Source organism: Haliotis asinina, chromosome 11 (genome assembly GCF_037392515.1).
Source record: "Haliotis asinina isolate JCU_RB_2024 chromosome 11, JCU_Hal_asi_v2, whole genome shotgun sequence".
Lineage (NCBI taxonomy): Eukaryota > Metazoa > Mollusca > Gastropoda > Lepetellida > Haliotidae > Haliotis > Haliotis asinina.
In genome coordinates this window covers 57,188,261-57,206,042 of record NC_090290.1, presented here as the reverse complement: position 1 = coordinate 57,206,042, position 17,782 = coordinate 57,188,261, and the positions used below count along the sequence as shown (strand labels likewise).

Sequence of the window (17,782 nt, the reverse complement as noted above, 5' to 3'; positions counted from 1 at the left end):
TCTACTGCCAGCAGTCTGTTATACTTAATGACTAATGAGTAAGTATTCAATAATGAATATTCCAAAACCCTTGGTAACTATGTACGGAGGAGGCTACAACACCAAAGCTGCCATCAGAGTGTTCCATGTACAAGCTGATCAATGATACGTATTCATGGACATCACCGTCCTGTCCAAAACAATTAGGAAATTCATGAGAATGTAATATTCTGATCTGTCGTCAAATGAAAAGTGAATGCCAAAAGTAAAACTGTTTCGGTTAAATAAACCTACTGCCCCACTTCACCGGAAACTTTGTTTGGGAATAACTATCACTCGATGCATCTTCGCCTTTCTGTAATCATCCTGTTTCCAAGCTGCATACTGTTTTGGAAATACATATCATAAAGCGAGTAAGTCATCAGCTTACCTTCAATACTGAAAGGACATACTGCATTGTATTATCTCACTTACGTGTCATCAAAACATGGATATCACGTGAGCAATGTTCATATCATTTTGGTTTGATATACTTTTGATATCACCCAATACCCCGTAACCCACGACTGCAATTTACCCACGTGACTAAACTGGTCTATTACGCACAACAGCAGGTGGATTATCCACAATCTGATCCAAAGTAACGTCATTTACGGCATCGTTTTACACGACTGTCTTGGCGGAAAACATGGATAATGTGATACACCAGCAACCGGATAGATTCAGCCATGCTATACGCATAAACATGTGATATCGATATTGACTAATCACTGACACTGATCACACCTCTATGCAGTCTTCCGTTAAATGAATATGTAAGCAAAATGTGCATCTGTTAACAGATTTCGCAAAAAAGTGATAGAAGACGGTTTGATTGAAGGGTCTCATATTCCCGACTTTCTATAGCATATATATTTCCGTCTGCACCTTGTTACTCCAGCAGACACTGATCGTCAAGATGTTGATTCCAATTGCTGTCGTTGTAGTTGCAACCGACGTCTACGTGGCTGCCGAGAGGGCCTTGTGCCCTGTACCCCTTCACAAAGTGCATTTCAACTACCACTTTGGATCCGTGGATGGTGAGTTTATTACATTTAACAACAGTCTTGTAGAGACGGTCTCATCCAACATGGAACTGATCCTGGATTCTGATTGGTGAACCACGATTGTTCTGAACGACGTTTGAATGATACATAGAATATGCCTCTCGTATTCGATAGTCTCACATTGAATAAAGTCGAAAATTATGGTGGAAACTGTGGTATTGATGAAGAAGGCAACAAAAACATGATTGATCCATAATTCGACAAAAAACTGTGTTGAAAACATCAGACTGAACCATTGCAGCATCATCTGTTTTCAGAGTCATTACAGTTATCCCAAACGTCTAACAGGAGGGAGTCTGTCTAACGATCATGGGGCGTTGCTGACCAACGCTGGCAGATGTTTTCAATAGGAAAAAATAATTATGGCGTAATAAAGGCAGAAATCTTTGATCGTGTCTTCGAATCCCAGATTAGCCGTGATTATTTTGTGGGTTTTTTTCTCTGCAAAATACCCTTTGGATTCACCACGCCAAGTCTAGCGGTCACGTGATGTTTGTGCTTCAGTTTCATAGAATAAAGCCATGTAATTTACATTTCAGATCCATTTCACTGGTACGAACTGGACAAGGACACCCACTGCTGTGACGGGTCGAAACAGTCTCCCATCAACATCGAGACACAGGACACAAAATGTGCCAAGCTAGACCCCATGCAGTACGAATTCAAGCGTCGAAGACAATTAAAAGGCTTTCTCACGAGAAATGGTAAGAAGAATTCCAGTCATATTGTTGATGGAATGATGTAAGATGGGCTCAGGCACATCTCCATTTAGGTTGTAAACAAATTTCTGTTTTGCATTAAAATGAGATTCCAGAAAGGAAGTCTGACCAGACTAATACTGCTATGACTGCAGGCCATGGCGCGAGTCTCGCCTTCTTCAAACAAGATCGCCTCGTGACGAAGGACTTCCCTTTCACTAACGGCGAGTATGTCCTGGCCTCCATGCACTTCCATTCTCCCTCAGAACATCTCGTCAACGGCAGGCATCACGCTGGAGAGGTAGGGGCAAGACATGTGGTTTATTGTCCATTTTACAATCTCTACAAGAGTGAAGATGTAACAATTTAATGCAAAATAGGAAAACTAACATTCAGTATTCTGACAGATGTCTGGAGTGGTGGAAGTACACAATAGGTGTTTTTGCACAAATCGTGTGGCATAACCCTTATGCCTCAGTCTGCTCCTCTGCATCAGTAATTGAAACCTACTTATTGTGCCTTTTATTCGAGTTATACGAGAGATATTGGTGGCCGGGACCTATTCATTGACAGACTTGTACATGCTTGATTGTCAGTGTCTGATTGCACTGTTCTAACTCATACTGTGGTCCACAGTAAACTAACTGTTTTGTTGTGCTAACACATGTTTCGTCCTCTGGACCAACATTGCATATTTATTTCCGATGTAATTTCCATACGTTTGTAGTTGCACCTGGTTCACTACAAGAAGGAGTATGGGAGTGTTGCAGGAGCCGTTGATAAGGCAGATGGTCTGGCTGTTATTGGAGTGTTCCTGAGGGTAAGAGGATTCAGCTCAGACTAAGCCGAACATATGGTACAGATAAACATCTGTCAATACTGGATGGATCGTAAACGATCGGATTGTATGACATACATTATATATTTGTGTGAGATACACATGGTGTCGTCGTCGCATGCCCGAGTCTGTTAAGTTTTCAAACATAATAGATGAGCACTGAAATGACATATCTCTATTACTCAAGCAGAACAGATGTTTCCAGCTTCCATCTTTATGTATTGTGCTACTGTTGCATTGCTTAAACACTCTCGCGTATTTTAGAGTTGTTTCATATATATATATTAGCGTTACATCGATGCATGCCCTCGCGAGAGCAACAATATTCAGGCAGAACAGATACTTCTCAAATCCCGTAAGTAAGTAATCTTATCCAAATGCTATAATTAATATACATGTAACAGTAATCGTAGAAGGGGAACTGTCGTGACCCAGACTCCTCCATATTTCCTGCAGGTAAGAGGGAAGTCGGAGAACAATGCTTTCAACAGGTTTGTTGATGGAGTGTCCGCTCTGAAAGGCGGTAGGTACATGCTACAAGGTTTCTGTGTGAAATGGGGTCAAGTCTAATGATAAATACGTGGTTTGTGGTGATTGTATTCAGTGGGCTGCAATATGCACCCTATGTTAATGAGACAATGGTATGACAAATTAAAGGCGTGTAAGCATCAATGGAAAATGCGCATTTTCGTTCGTTTGGAAGTAGCATGATGTGTATTTGTTTGTATCCATGAATAGTGACATGACTGATCACCTTGATTAATTTTCTTTAGTATTCTGACTTTCATCAAATGTACGTGTTTTTCTTAATGGTTCTGTGCGAGTATGGCGTCCCTGATTGTAAGGCAACCCAGTTCCATATCCAAATCATCAAGGACAAATTGCGGCGTATCAGCCAGGGTAGACTGTATGACGAAAAATCAATGACTGATCGCTAGATTTATCTCCTTCAGTACTGAGATGTATCTCTGTTGCCATGTTTTAGATAAACCTAAGAAAGTGAGTCTGGACCCGCGTCAGCTGCTGCTTCGTGATGGCGATTACTACACGTACAAGGGCTCGCTTACCACCCCGCCATGTTCGGAGTCTGTCCGATGGGTTGTTATGAAAGACCCTATCAGCACCACAGCAGACAGAGTAAGATTTATTTAAATGTGCTTGTTTTTTAACGCTTCACACAGAATAAGATTATTTTTAAATGCGTTTGCTGATTCACGTCTCACAAAACATTCTGCAAACTGTGAGTGAACGTCGTGTAAGCAACTGTGGGCAAGACAGGTGTGGGCGACGGTCCTCACCTCCAGAGTGCCATGGGATTCAGTCAACCAGCCATGTTGATTTGAAAAGTCTTAGTCATTGGCGTCTTGGTATTATCAGCTTACAACCTTGTTCCATTTTATTATAATGTTAATGGGAAGTTTAAAAGGCAAATAAACTCTACCTATCACGGAAACGAATCCATAAAGTTAACTTTTGTGAAAGTTTAGATTCTCCGTTGATCATTATCTTTACTGTCAAAGGTGACACTGTTGTTTCTTTTAAGCTTCGCGTGCTAAAGGATGTTCCAGTCAGTGACGGCGAACCTCTCTACGTTGATACAAATGTCAGACCATCCCAACCGCTCAACGGCCGCACCGTCTATGTCACATGCTGATGAACGCAATGTCTGTGCATTCTAAGACTCTATCCCGACCATCATATATTATTTAATGTAATCTCAATCTCTCTTTACTTTAGAACCGAAGAGGTCACAGTCCTATAGTACAAAGGTTGATAACAATTTTGGCCTACAATCACAATGTTCAAAAGCATGGTGAATACACATACCAAGTTTGCGAATGTAATTTGTATTTCTGGAGAAGTACAAAATGTGATAATACTTTTGGCTTACAATCACAATGTTCAAAAGCATGGTAAATACACATACCAAGTTTGCGAATGTAAGCTGTAGTACTTGAGAAGTACAAAATGTGATAATGCTTTTGGCTTACAATCACAATGTTCAAAAGCATGGTGAATACACATACCAAGTTTGCGAATGTAAGCTGTAGTACTTGAGAAGTACAAAATGTGATAATACTTTTGGCCTACAATCACAATGTTCAAAAGCATGGTAAACACACATACCAAGTTTGCGAATGTAAGCTGTAGTACTTGAGAAGTACAAAATGTGATAATACTTTTGGCTTACATTCACAATGTTCAAAAGCATGGTAAACACACATACCAAGTTTGCGAATGTAAGCTGTAGTACTTGAGAAGTACAAATTGTGATAATACTTTTGGCCTACAATCACAATGTTCAAAAGCATGGTGAATACACATACCAAGTTTGCGAATGTAAGCTGTAGTACTTGAGAAGTACAAAATGTGATAATACTTTTGGCATACATTCACAATGTTGAAAAGCATGGTGAATACACATACCAAGTTTGCGAATGTAAGCTGTAGTACTTGAGAAGTACAAAATGTGATAATACTTTCGGCCTACAATCACAATGTTCAAAAGCATGGTAAATACACATACCAAGTTTGCGAATGTAAGCTGTAGTACTGGAGTTCATTAACAATTAAATTTAAACATGGTAGGATATCAATAATGATATTGTGGTAGATATTTTGTCCTTACATCAGAGCAGTAAGGACATACCAGCTAATAGTGAAACTCATCTTCGATTACATTTTATGTAGGAAATTTGCAAAATCTGTTTTCTCTTGGAATTATATAATATCTCCCGTTCACGATCATAAGATCATGTGAAGAGCATCTAAATCTGTATATTGACACAAGGAATTTTCTGAGATTTATATCGTAGAAGTATTTCTCAGAGGTCAAAACAGAACAAAAGGTACTTTGGACAGGTAATCTTTCGTGACAGAAATACGTCAGTAAAACCACAATAATTTAGTAAATGTTTAACATCTGTTACCGAAATGGTTTACCATTAGTGCCGCGTAAACACATATACACGTCCCATGTATAATCATGTGATCAATTCAAATAAAAAACTGTCATGAACAATGAAGATGTGCGTGTTTTCTATTCTATTTTTTAACGGGGCTGAAAATAAATATCAGCTCCGGTAATAACACGTAGCCCTTTAGAAAAAAATAATACGCCCGCTAAAACGTGAGCCTCTTTGTATCGCTACAATGTAATGACTTGTAAGGACTATCGGGGGTTGAGAAAGTTTCACCAAGAAACATACAGAGACCAGTCAAGCATTCACATGAAAAGGAACCCAGAGAAATATGTGCTCTATCAAATGATATCATAAGCGTTTAGACCCGTGAAAGTCAGGGGCAGAAAAGGTCTTCAGCAACCCACGGCACATACAAAAGGCGACTTTGGGACTAACGGGATCGGGTGGTCTGGCACACCGACGTAGATGACATGTCGCTTCCCAGTTGCGTAGATCAATGTTCCTGCTCTTGATCACTGGATTGGTTAGTCCAGACCGCCGCCATATAGCTGGAATAATGGTTGTGTGCAGCGTAAACCTAGGTCAGTCACTCACTCACACATAAGCGTGTGTCTGTCAATGTGTATCAAAAAGTGATGGTAGCCAAAGATGAGCATATCCTTCTAAAATATACACACCGTAGTCTACACTTACTGGGATATTTCTCTGCACACATAGACGGTGTACTGATGTGAAACCATTTTTGGTTTTCATTTTGAACCTCTAGCGTTATCCGTGCCTCTCGGCATCGAGGATGTCTTGCTTATGTTCTGATAGGTGTATAGGTGTATTTGCTGGATGTTCAAAGTCATTTCAGGAATTTTTTTTGCTAGATGTTCAAAATCATTTCAGGAAATTTATTGCTTCTATCCAAATGACGGAACAGCCTGATTGTAACATATGCAAGTTTAGAATATTGAGACATTCCTTGTAGAAGCCTTATATTGACTGTATAGACATGGCTCTTCGACACCCCAGCGTCACACACAGGGTATGAATGTTATTATTGTGTTATATGCATAAAAATATTATGTTACTGATACAATTGATAGATTTTGTCTCGTGCTAACACGTTCCTCATAATCTGTGCGTTGGTACGATTTGAAACGTTCCTATAGTAGCAAGGAGTTATCGTTCTTGGTGGTTTCAGTCACCGCGGCAATGGCAATGTAAGTATTGTCACAACAACATTATGTAATGTGCATCTGTTCACAATGATTATGTATTAGATTTATTCCTTATATGTTAGCAACGACATGAGAGATGCAATGATTGCATATACCTATATACGTTTATATGTATAGTCTGGTTCATAATTATTGAGAATTTTTCTTCTTACTTTGAGCTGTCCTAACACCTCAACTGATTCACTGATACTTTAAAACTAAGTAATGGTATAAGGGAGGTAACTCATCTTGGCCTACTGAGTATAGTACAATTAGAGTTACCTCCCCTGAATTTGTAGCAGACGTCATTTTCCTCAGCACTGTCAACAATGTCTGCTGAAGATAAAAGAAGGTTGATTTTTGAGTTGTGTAATCAAGGAATTGATGATGTAAATACACTGGCAGAGAGAACAGGAACTCCTCTTTCTACTGTGTATAGGATTAGGAAGAATTTTAAAGAGGGAAAGGATTTGGGGCATCAGAAAGGAGCAGGGAGACCCAGAAAATTGGACTTCTCAGATCGCGTCCGGCTGGGAATTTTAGCGTCTAAAAAGCAAAGGGCAAGCATCTCCAACATCAGGTATGAAATGATAGAAAGGGGATCAACAGTTGTATCAAAATCTACAGTTAGAAGAAATTTGATTGATCTTGGATGGGAGAAAAAGACTGGAATTCTTTCTCCTCTCATGAAACAAGAACATAAAGACAGGCGTGTTGAGTGGTGTTTGGCACATGAAAACTTTGACTGGGAAAATGTGATTTTTACTGATGAAAGCTCAATATGGGTATATCCCAATAATGTGAAAATATTGACAAAGTCTGCGTCAGCACCGTTGTATCGACGACCTAAATACAGCCCAAAGTTTCATGTATGGGGAGGGATATCCTTATTAGGAACGACCCCGCTGTGTGTGTTTGAGGGAAATCTGACAAGTCAACGCTACACTAACATATTGGATAATTTTCTGCTTCCAAGTGCACATGTGTTTTATGGAAATGACTGGATTTTGCAGCAAGATAATGATCCTAAACACACCGCAAAACATGCCAAGCAGTGGTTTCAGGAGAAAAATGTGACTGCATTACCATTTCCTGCATATAGTCCTGACTTAAATCCCATTGAGAACATTTGGGGGATGATGAAGGAATGTGTGAATCAAAAGGGGTTGACAAAAATTGAAGACATGAAGAGAGAAGTGGTCCGATACTGGGACAGCATAACTCACGAGACACTAACCTCTCTGATAGGAAGTATGCCTACCCGTCTTAGACTGTGCCGTGAAGCTCAAGGAGACTTGATAAAATATTAAATTGTTACCTACACAACATGAAAAGGTCAGTTCACTTTCACAATACATTCAATTTTATCTGATTTGTTCTCGTTTAATAATATGAAATGCTTTAGCTATTCTCAATAATTTTGAACCATACTGTATATCCTGAACTTAGTATTTACTCTCTAAACATGTGTTTCAGGATGTCTGTCAATAAAGAAGAGATCTCACAACCTGTAATCAGTGTCTGGTCGTCAGTACATCCATTCCCATTGCGGTTGCAATACGATCTGAAATCCTAATTTATACAAAATGTCATTTACGAATGGCACCCATGATATACGTTTAGAAAGATCAGGCCAATATAACGTTAGAGGAGTCTCTAGGCCTCACAAGGCCTCCTTTGTGTTCACGTAAAAATGCAGAAATGGCACAAAATGCAATAATTTATTGCCCCCAACAAACAAACAAAACAAATGAAAAACAAAAATGCACCAAAGAACAAGAGAAAAAAACACAGAAAACAACCGTTTTCACACAATTCATATCGGCGGCAGCACGACAATGTCTCTTCTAGGATTTCATTGACAGGTGTCCTGGAGCACATGAAGTATTGAAGCGAAGCATACGGTGCGTTTGGTATTTGAAGGTCTGGCAGTCATCAAACTGTAATCAGTTTACAAAATGCTCATATTTCCATTTTCATTGCTTTTATAAAATCATACACGAATGAAACTGTATGTACCAGAATGGCCCGAGCATTAAACATACAACGTCAGCGCCAAAGAAAAGAAACCAAATTCTTTTTGGTGTAGAGTTAAAAATAGCTGTGAAACTTACCGAAAATCAGTGATGACAGCGGGTGTTGGTAAAATGAGCAACCATATCCTTCACTACCGGCAACTTCCGCCATTAGGTCTACAAGGCCGGTTGTGATTTCCTTCTTTGGGACTTGGTGAGAGAGCCCCGTTGTAATGTGTGTGCGCGTTACGCCATCAGGTTCATTTCCGTGCATGATTGTACTTCCACCACTCCAGACATCTGTCAGAATACTGAAAGGGTCCTGAGTGAGTCATCAAACAACACCATGTTTTACGTACAAATAACTTGCCGAACTGATTCTTTTGTGATATCACTCACCCATGAAATTGTATATCCTTATTTATATATATCATACAATATGACGAGAAAAGCTGGTGTGGGTAGTACAGGAAGCTTCAGATACAATCTAAACTGCTGTGAACACACAAAGTGATTTCGAAGATAATATGTCATATGTTTGGGAAATGTACTTTCTCGTTTTGTCTTCTCCATTTTCTCAGTTAAGTACAGATTTTAGTACATTTAAGGATGACACAAGTCAGCCACCTAACCCACTCAGCCTGTCCGAGGCCGAGAGCTGTGAATACACAAAGCCATTTAGAAAGTGGACAGATGTAACATATGTTACACACATATTCCCCAGGTATAATATATGTTACGTTTGAACTGCTGTAGATATAAAGTTAACAGTTTATGAGTACTATATATTTTTCATCTGCGCGTACACAGTTACGATAAGTCTATATTGGACCCACCTGCTGCAGGTCCGGTGTTAGTTTCAGACAGCCCGCTGTATTTATAGGTTTCTTGGCACCATGTTAATAAATCACACAGACACTGACTGGTAAAGATGCTGATTCCCATTGCTGTAGTTGTCGTTGCAGCCAGCGTCTACGCAACTGCGAAAGACGCCCTGTGTCCCATCCCGTCAAAACATATACACTTCGACTACCACCCAGGTTCCCACGACGGTAAGCTGATTGAAGCATTGTACTTATTTTCTTCAAGTAAAAGCTATTTAAATGTCTAAAAGTCTCAGAAATATCCACTTTAATCATTTGACGACGTCGACCATTTCAAACGTTGAGGAATCACACATGCTGACGAAATTTAGTGTTCGCCAAAAGGACCATGCAAGGGCAAGTGCCTGCTTGAAGGAAAAAAACATACTGCATCATGTTTTCATTCTTGAAAATAAGCATTTGCACCAGATATTCATTTTTGTGCCTGACAGGTCATATTTTGAAAGGTCTTTCACAAATCTACCACTAACCTTTTACAAACTTTATTAAGGCAACAACCCTCACCAAGCAGCTTTTGAGCAGAGCGCATTCGACACTCTATGATATATTGGTGGAAAGATGTTTTTTACTGTAAATGGATCTGCCGGTATAGTGCTGGGCAAGTTGGAATTATATATAACTAACATTCCTCCTGTCTGAACAACAATTCGTAATAGCACCTTCTGTCGTTCTGTGTCACCCTGTCTCGACAATATCAGCAACATCAAGAAATATCGGACTTTGAATTGTCTGAAACCTCTTGTGCAAACAAGTAAAATAACATTCCATCTTGATCTGCTCGTCTCATCACCGATTCCTGGAAGCAGTGTAAAATCACATCAATCCTTCTTGAGCGACACTGGCTTTCTGTACAACGAGTCAGATGATGTTTTCTCTCACATATTCCGTCCTGAATGATCCCATTGGTCCTGAGTGTCTAAGACCTCTCATTTCATTGAAAGCTTCACGTAGAACTCTCCGATCCAACAGTGCTTTTGGAATGATCTTCCAGTCTCCAGAACCGCCACCAATATGGGGGAGATGTGCTGTATTTTAAGGTTACAGCTCCAGTGTTGTGGAATGATTTTCCGAATGAATGCTTGGCGTAAGAGGCGGGTGGTCAAGTTGACTGACCTTGTTGACACATGTCATAGATTCCCAGTTGTGCAGATGGGCTCATGCCGTTGATCAGTGTTTGTCTGGTCCAGACTCGATTATTTGCAGACGGCCGCCACATAGCTGGAATATTGCTGAGTGCAGGTTAAAACTTAACTCACTCACTCACTCATAATGAACTGTTGGATACTGCCAGTTAATGATACTTGCACATCCATCACTCCCCATAAAATGTAGTCAGACTTAATTTCTATTTTTCCTGCAGGAAAAGAGTCATTATTGATGTCAACTTCTTTATTACAAGGAACACAACGTTGCGGACTGAATGACTAGGGGCATACTCCGTAACCTTGTTTTTCTCATAGTAAAGAATTTCCTAGCTGACATCCATAAAACCTCTCTTGCGTATGTGTGCGACTTTAAAATGCCATTCAGAGACTTATTATTGAAATTAAGTATTGATCCCAATGTCTTCCTTCAAGCATTATCGAGTTGAGGAGGTGACGAGTGGACCACGGGTATCTTCCACATTGCTGTTTTAGACTGTCTTGGGCCAGATGATAATGTATGGGCGTTACGATTACCCCAGGTCATAGCTCTCTTTCGTCAAATGGATTGAAACATTTAAGGATCTGGGCGCCGTTGTACAAAGCAGCTATAGCGCCACGACAGGTGTAACAGTCTGTTATACTGTGGGAGTTACGAACACCTTAGCGTTAGGACAACGACACCCTGCACTGCACAGATTCGCTATGTACAGCTGCGTGTCTTAGGCGTCCTTGAAATTAAGATCTTGACATCGAAAATCAGCTCCCCCTGATTAGCTTTCTTGCTTGTTCAGTGCTCGTTGGTTTCACCGGACACATTCAAGAAACGCATCAAATTCTCCCACATTAACCTTGAAGATCCGGGCTAGAATTGGTCTTCATTAACCTGTGCACGACTAACGGGTTGGGATGTCAGACTCGCTGACCCGGTTGACACATTTCATTGTATCCTAATTGCCTAGGCCGATGCTCCTGCTCTTGATCACTGGATTGTCTGGTCCACATTAGATTATTTACAGATCGCTGGAATATTGGTGAGTGCGGCGTAAACAATAATGAGTCAATCAGTGATCTGCAGTACGCTTAACGTGAACTGAAATGATGGATATTGTGTTGCAGATCCTTTCCACTGGTACGATCTGGACAAGGACACCCACTGCTGCAATGGGTCAAATCAGTCCCCTATTGACATACCGAGTGGAGATGCTGTGTGTTATCCTCTGGGTGGCATCGAGTACGAACCAAAAGGAGATGTATCCGGGATTTTAAAAATGAATGGTAATATTTTGAATTAATTTACAAATATCGGCTGTAATATCATTTTTATATGATATTTATATTTGGCACATATTCAGGCAACTAGTACATGCTCAACTCGCTGAAATTAGATAAGCATAGTTAGTTTCTAATGAGTGTTTATGATCTAGTGCAGTACTTTAATCTCAAGACAATTCACTTTCATAATGGCATGTAGTATTAGCAGCGTTGGTATTTACTCCAGAAAATGTGTAATCATTTCCCGCAACTGATTTTTATAGCAAGTAAGTATTGTATTACATCTTACATATTACATATTTCTGAGACGTATAGCGGAGACCGAGTAACATGGAGGTAAAAACTGTTGCTAGTCACGCTAAAGGCTAGAGTTTGATTCCCAACATGTTTCATACATGTATCTGGTGTTACTCTGCTCCAATACTGCTGGAATATTTCTAGCATCTGGGTACAAAACATGCTATAGATCGGCAGCAACTAAAGGTAGATACTAGGGGCCATGGGACTTTACAGTACATTTGCTTCCGGCATAGATATGTTAAGGCCAGATCAGTTCTACTCCATACAATTACAGCTTACACGAACCCTTACAATGAAGGTCGTTGCTCACATGACAATCACTGTATTGTCTGGTCCACACCTCAATGCTACTGTCCCTGAAGTGAAACGTTAAACGACAGACAAAATATAATATGGTACATTACCTCAAGTGTCTCCATGACAGTGTCGTGTTTTGGCTTCCTGTTTGGGTGATTCCTCTTTAGCCAAAACACGACATCAGGTATTCTTAACATTACGGCATTCGCATTGCTGATTCTATTGGATAGTATAGATTAGATCTAAACTCTTCATGTTTGATGCTGTTGTATTGTCGCAGGCCATGGTGCGAATCTGGCCTTCTTCGAAAACGAACGTCTCGTGACGAAGGACATCCCTTTCTCTGACGGGGAATATGTCCTGGGATCAATGCACTTCCATTCTCCCTCGGAACATCTCGTCAACGGCAAGCACATGGATGGGGAGGTAAAACTATTTAATTACCTACTGGAATAATTCGTCAGTTGTGAGTAACTGACAGTGAATAATTATATAATGAAATGAAGAAAAATTAACAAAGGTATTAATTGGGTTAGATTTATCTATCCATGTTGTTGTCTTATGGAACAGAATCCGTTTTCTATTTTATAATTTCTTTGATAACATTTGATACCTTTCGCGAATACCTGTTATCATGACTATTCGATAATAATACATGCACACGTGCTCTGGATACAGATAAACACATACAGTTGACTCCAGAGGGGTTTTTGGTTTCGTTTCTTCCTTTCTATTTCTTTTTGCTGTTGCTGGTTTTGCTTTTGTTTAGTTTGGGTATTTTGTAATTTATTTATTTTATTTCATCTGAGTTGGGGGAGTGGGTAAGCGGGAGGGAGGTATGCGTTACTTGTTTAACATAAAGCATCACCGTCGTTGTTGTAGTTGCACCTGGTTCACTACAAGAAGGAGTATGGGAGTGTTGCAGGAGCCGTTGACAAGGCAGATGGTCTGGCTGTTATTGGAGTGTTCCTGATGGTAAGAGGATTCAGATCATGCGCACAGACTAAACCGAACGTGGAGGTGAACGATCTTTGAGCCCTTTTGTGACCATTGTAACTATAGACCAAAAGACGCCTTGGCAGCCAGGACGTGTCAGCTATGAGCATAAACTCCGAAAACAAGACTGATGAAAGTTACAGGGTTCGAAAAATGTTAAGCGTGATATTATGAAGTTTTCAGGTTATTTTACCTTGTTAAAGTTGTTTATTTGGTCTTTTCCAACTCCGCCTTCAACGAGTATCTCACATTTACTTCTGCGGGTCCTTTATACTAAAATACTGCCCAGGAAAAACAGAGGAGTGAACAGAATGTTTCTTCTCAGTTTATATATCTCTATGCAATATGTTCAGTTAAACTGAGCGATTTCATGTCCGACATGCCTCTCTGACAGTATTCAGCAAATATTTTGAAACTGTTGTCAAGTGATGACAAGTCTGGTTGTCTGACCTTTCAAGTGATTACTGATGGTCATTTATCTCGAATATGTCATGTTTCTAGTAAGTAAAGAATACAGCAGCTTATCACAAGACAAAGTGTTAAAGTGAACAAAAGCGACGCCGCCGATAACTGACAGTCTTCTTCACCATTTTCCAGGTAGTCGGTGAATCTGTGAACCAGGCCTTCAACACATTCGTGGATGAAGTGGCGCATCTAAAAGTCGGTAAGTGTATTGTCATGGCCAGCTGACAGCGTACGTGACACTAAACCAGCTAATGTCACCGCTGAATGGTAGAAACATACACTATTAATCTTGAGCACGTACTCATTGGTTTGGGCTGTACTTGTTATTTCAGGAGTTGTTGATAGGAACATGTCATCATCTGCTTACAGTGAGTGAGTGACTTTAGTTTTACGCAATATTCCAGCTACATGGCGGCGGTCTGTAAATAATCGGGACTGAACCAAACAATCCAGTGATCAACAGCATGAGCATCGATCTGCGCAAGTGGGAACCGATGACACATGTCAACCAAGTCACCGAGCTTGACCACCTGATCCCGTCAGTCGTCTCTTACGACAAGCATGGGTTACTGAAGGCCAATATTCTAACCCGGACCTTCACGGGTAGATGTGCTTACGCATTTGTATCGTTGTATTAGATATATATACTTATATATTACTATATATATATATATACTTCCTTGGTTCATAGTCGAGATGTCTACACATGTGTTCAGCGTAATGGATGTATACATTCTTGAGGATCATCTGATCTTTGCAGAGATTTACGTGAGTGAGTTTAGCTTTACGCCGCTGTTAGCAATATTGCCGCAACATCACAATGGGTGACACCAGAAATGGGCTTCACACCATGTGAGGAATCTAACCTCACGACAATCATGATTCTGGGCATCAAATGTATACATCACAGTCAATTCCTATTCCCTATGTATTGAAGAGGAACATTGAATAATGATCCATTATATGCTATTGTATATAAAAAACGAGTTACGAGTGATACAGACAGATCTTATTCAGTATTGTGGAAGCTATATGACAGCTCAACAAGACCTCTCATCGTCAGTATTGAGATCCAATTCTGTTTCAGGGGAATCTGAGGAAGTGACCCTTGACCCGAACGAGCTGTTGGTGCTTGACAACGATTACTACACGTACAAGGGTTCGCTAACCACCCCGCCCTGTTCGGAGTCTGTCCGCTGGGTTCTGATGGTGCTGCCACTTCTCACCACAGAGGATAGGGTAAGACCTAGCTGGGTATACAATGTATGTGGCACGAGAACGACATCGTTTCTAAGTTGGCATTAGGGGTCTGTGGTCAGATCATGATCAAATCTGACTAAAGGAGTGGAAGTCACGCGTACAATGTGCAACTATGCAAACTTTGTTCCGATAGGTTTACATCTGAGCCTAATGGTGAAGGCGTTGCTTCTCACGCTAACGAACCGGGTTCGATTCCCTACATGGGTACAATGTGTGAAGCCCATTCCTGGTGTTCCCTGCCGTGATATCGATATTCCTGGAACAGCGGCGTAAACACCCTACTCACTCACTATTATGTCTGAAATGTATAAGCTCTTCACTTTGATATTTTTTCTGAACTAAGAATTTTTAAATGGCACTTAGAGGTATCAAATGAGGAAATCCAATTAAAAGAATAAGTAACCGTGTTAATACTGAGGTATCAAATGCTGTTGACGTTCTCACCATTGCTAGAAATGTATGGCTTGCATCTCTGTCGTTCCCTCGGTCGTGTCGTGTTGGTACTTCCAGACGAGCCATGACTATCCTCATATGTGACTTGTTACTTCCTCAGATTCGCGTGCTGAGAGCTGTTCCAGTCAGTGGCGGTGAACCCCTTTCGGTGGACACGAACGACAGACCAACCCAACCTCTCAACAACCGCACCGTTCTAGTTTCTTGCTAACGAACTAGAACACATGTACACATTTCAAAGACAGCGCACATTGGTTTTAGACAAAACATCTGTAATTCGAATCAGAAAATTCGGTGATCAACAGAATCAGCATCGATCTATGCATTTGGTAACCGATGACATGTGTCAACCAAGTCACCGAGCCTGACCAGCCGATCCCGTTTGTCGCCTCAGACAACAAGCATGGGTTACTGAAGGCCAATAATTTACTGGATCTTCACTGGTCAGATGAAGGCTCGGTCACTGAGCCGTTATTTGTTTGGGAACCCCTTGTCATAACTCATGGCCTGGTAGGTGGTAGAGTAGCACAGTTGTTGAAGCTTTCGGCCGTCTCACTCAAAATAGTCGTTTGAGCACCATATGGAAAGACTTTCTTGTGATTAGATTTTGTTCGGAAAACACCGGGTAAGGGCAACATGTGGGTGCGATATCCATCATTGTCTTCTCCTCCTTAACAATATATTATTTGTTTGTAAAGCGGAAACAGGGTTTTAGTAACAAACAGTTTGAAGTAACTAAATGTATCAAGTGACAACTGACGCCAGTGAAGCTATTTGTCACTACCGTAAGTAGGTCAACATTGCGTTAGCTAAGTCCGACACGTGGGGACCGGGCATCGAGAGAGATTGTTTGTTCCCGAGAACTACCTGTACTCATTCTCTGACTGTGTGTCTGGTGACGTTCACGTACTGGAGAGTACACCACGTGTAACGGTGAATGATGGATTACCCGTGAACTACGTGTGACAGTAAATCTCGGCTATACTCTGTTTGTAGTGAAAACGTACCGATGAATTTAACTTTAAACAAGTAATTTTGTCTTTGGTCAGTATCTGCTGTTTTGAAATCTCCAAAGGTGCGCTTATCATTAAAAGATGTCGCGGTAAGTTGTATTGTGTTGTCTTTTTCCGACTGACGCAAGTATGAAAGTATCTTACGAAATTACAGACATACAAATAAATATACAACATCCCTTTGCACTTCTCGTTTACACACTCTCTCGCTCTCTCTCTCACTGGGCCCGGGTGGACGTTGATGAGTTTTATAACCACATAAACATGCTCCTATCTTATAACCACTGAGCCCAGGTGGGCGTTGATGAGTTTTATAACCACACATACATGTTCCCATCTTAAAACCACTGGGCCCAGGTGGGCGTTGATGAGTTTTATAACCACACATGCATGTTCCCATCTTATAACCACTGGGCCCAGATGGGCCACACACACATGTTCCCATCTTATAGCCACTGGGACAAGGTGGGCGTCCAAGCTACACATGTGATATTTCTAGTTAAGCGATTGAACTGAAAAAAGTTATTCTAAATACTTCAATTCAAATCCTTATAACGGATAGCGACATATACTGCCAATGTTGGTGAAGTTTTGCTCTTCAAAGCAGTATTTTTGTACGACCATGAGGGTACGCTTGTTGTTATATCTTTATATAGATATGATATATATTATTATATGTATAATATAGACATACTACATGTACTCTTCATAGGCAGTGAGTGAGTCTAGTTTTACACCGCACTCACCAATATTCCAGCTCTATGGCTGCGTTCTGTAAATAATCGAGTCTGGAATTAACTTCTGTTACAGTCCGTTTGAATAAAGGGACCGATGAATTGCAAATAAATTTTATCATTGCACAAAATTGCCACATACATATACTGTGAAAGAAACTTCACATTCTTTCTTCAGGGCACCACAAAATAACGGGA

At 40.5% G+C, this 17,782-nt stretch overlaps 2 protein-coding genes across 2 annotated transcripts; both read left to right on the top strand.

Annotated features, from left to right (window-relative positions):
• The first annotated feature begins 814 nt into the window (after window positions 1-814).
• On the top strand, window positions 815-5,650 carry LOC137255598 (carbonic anhydrase 2-like). Its single transcript, XM_067793036.1, has 7 exons — window positions 815-1,058; window positions 1,625-1,789; window positions 1,939-2,084; window positions 2,511-2,603; window positions 3,078-3,144; window positions 3,607-3,758; window positions 4,165-5,650. The coding sequence occupies exons 1-7, from the start codon at window positions 938-940 to the stop codon at window positions 4,273-4,275; spliced, it is 855 nt and encodes a 284-aa protein (XP_067649137.1). The 5' UTR covers window positions 815-937; the 3' UTR covers window positions 4,276-5,650.
• Window positions 5,651-9,617: 3,967 nt separating this feature from the next.
• On the top strand, window positions 9,618-16,944 carry LOC137255216 (carbonic anhydrase 2-like). Its single transcript, XM_067792635.1, has 7 exons — window positions 9,618-9,817; window positions 11,911-12,069; window positions 12,944-13,089; window positions 13,546-13,638; window positions 14,257-14,323; window positions 15,212-15,363; window positions 15,938-16,944. Exons 1-7 carry the CDS (start codon window positions 9,697-9,699, stop codon window positions 16,046-16,048), a joined length of 849 nt encoding a protein of 282 aa, XP_067648736.1. The 5' UTR covers window positions 9,618-9,696; the 3' UTR covers window positions 16,049-16,944.
• The last annotated feature ends 838 nt before the right edge of the window (window positions 16,945-17,782 follow it).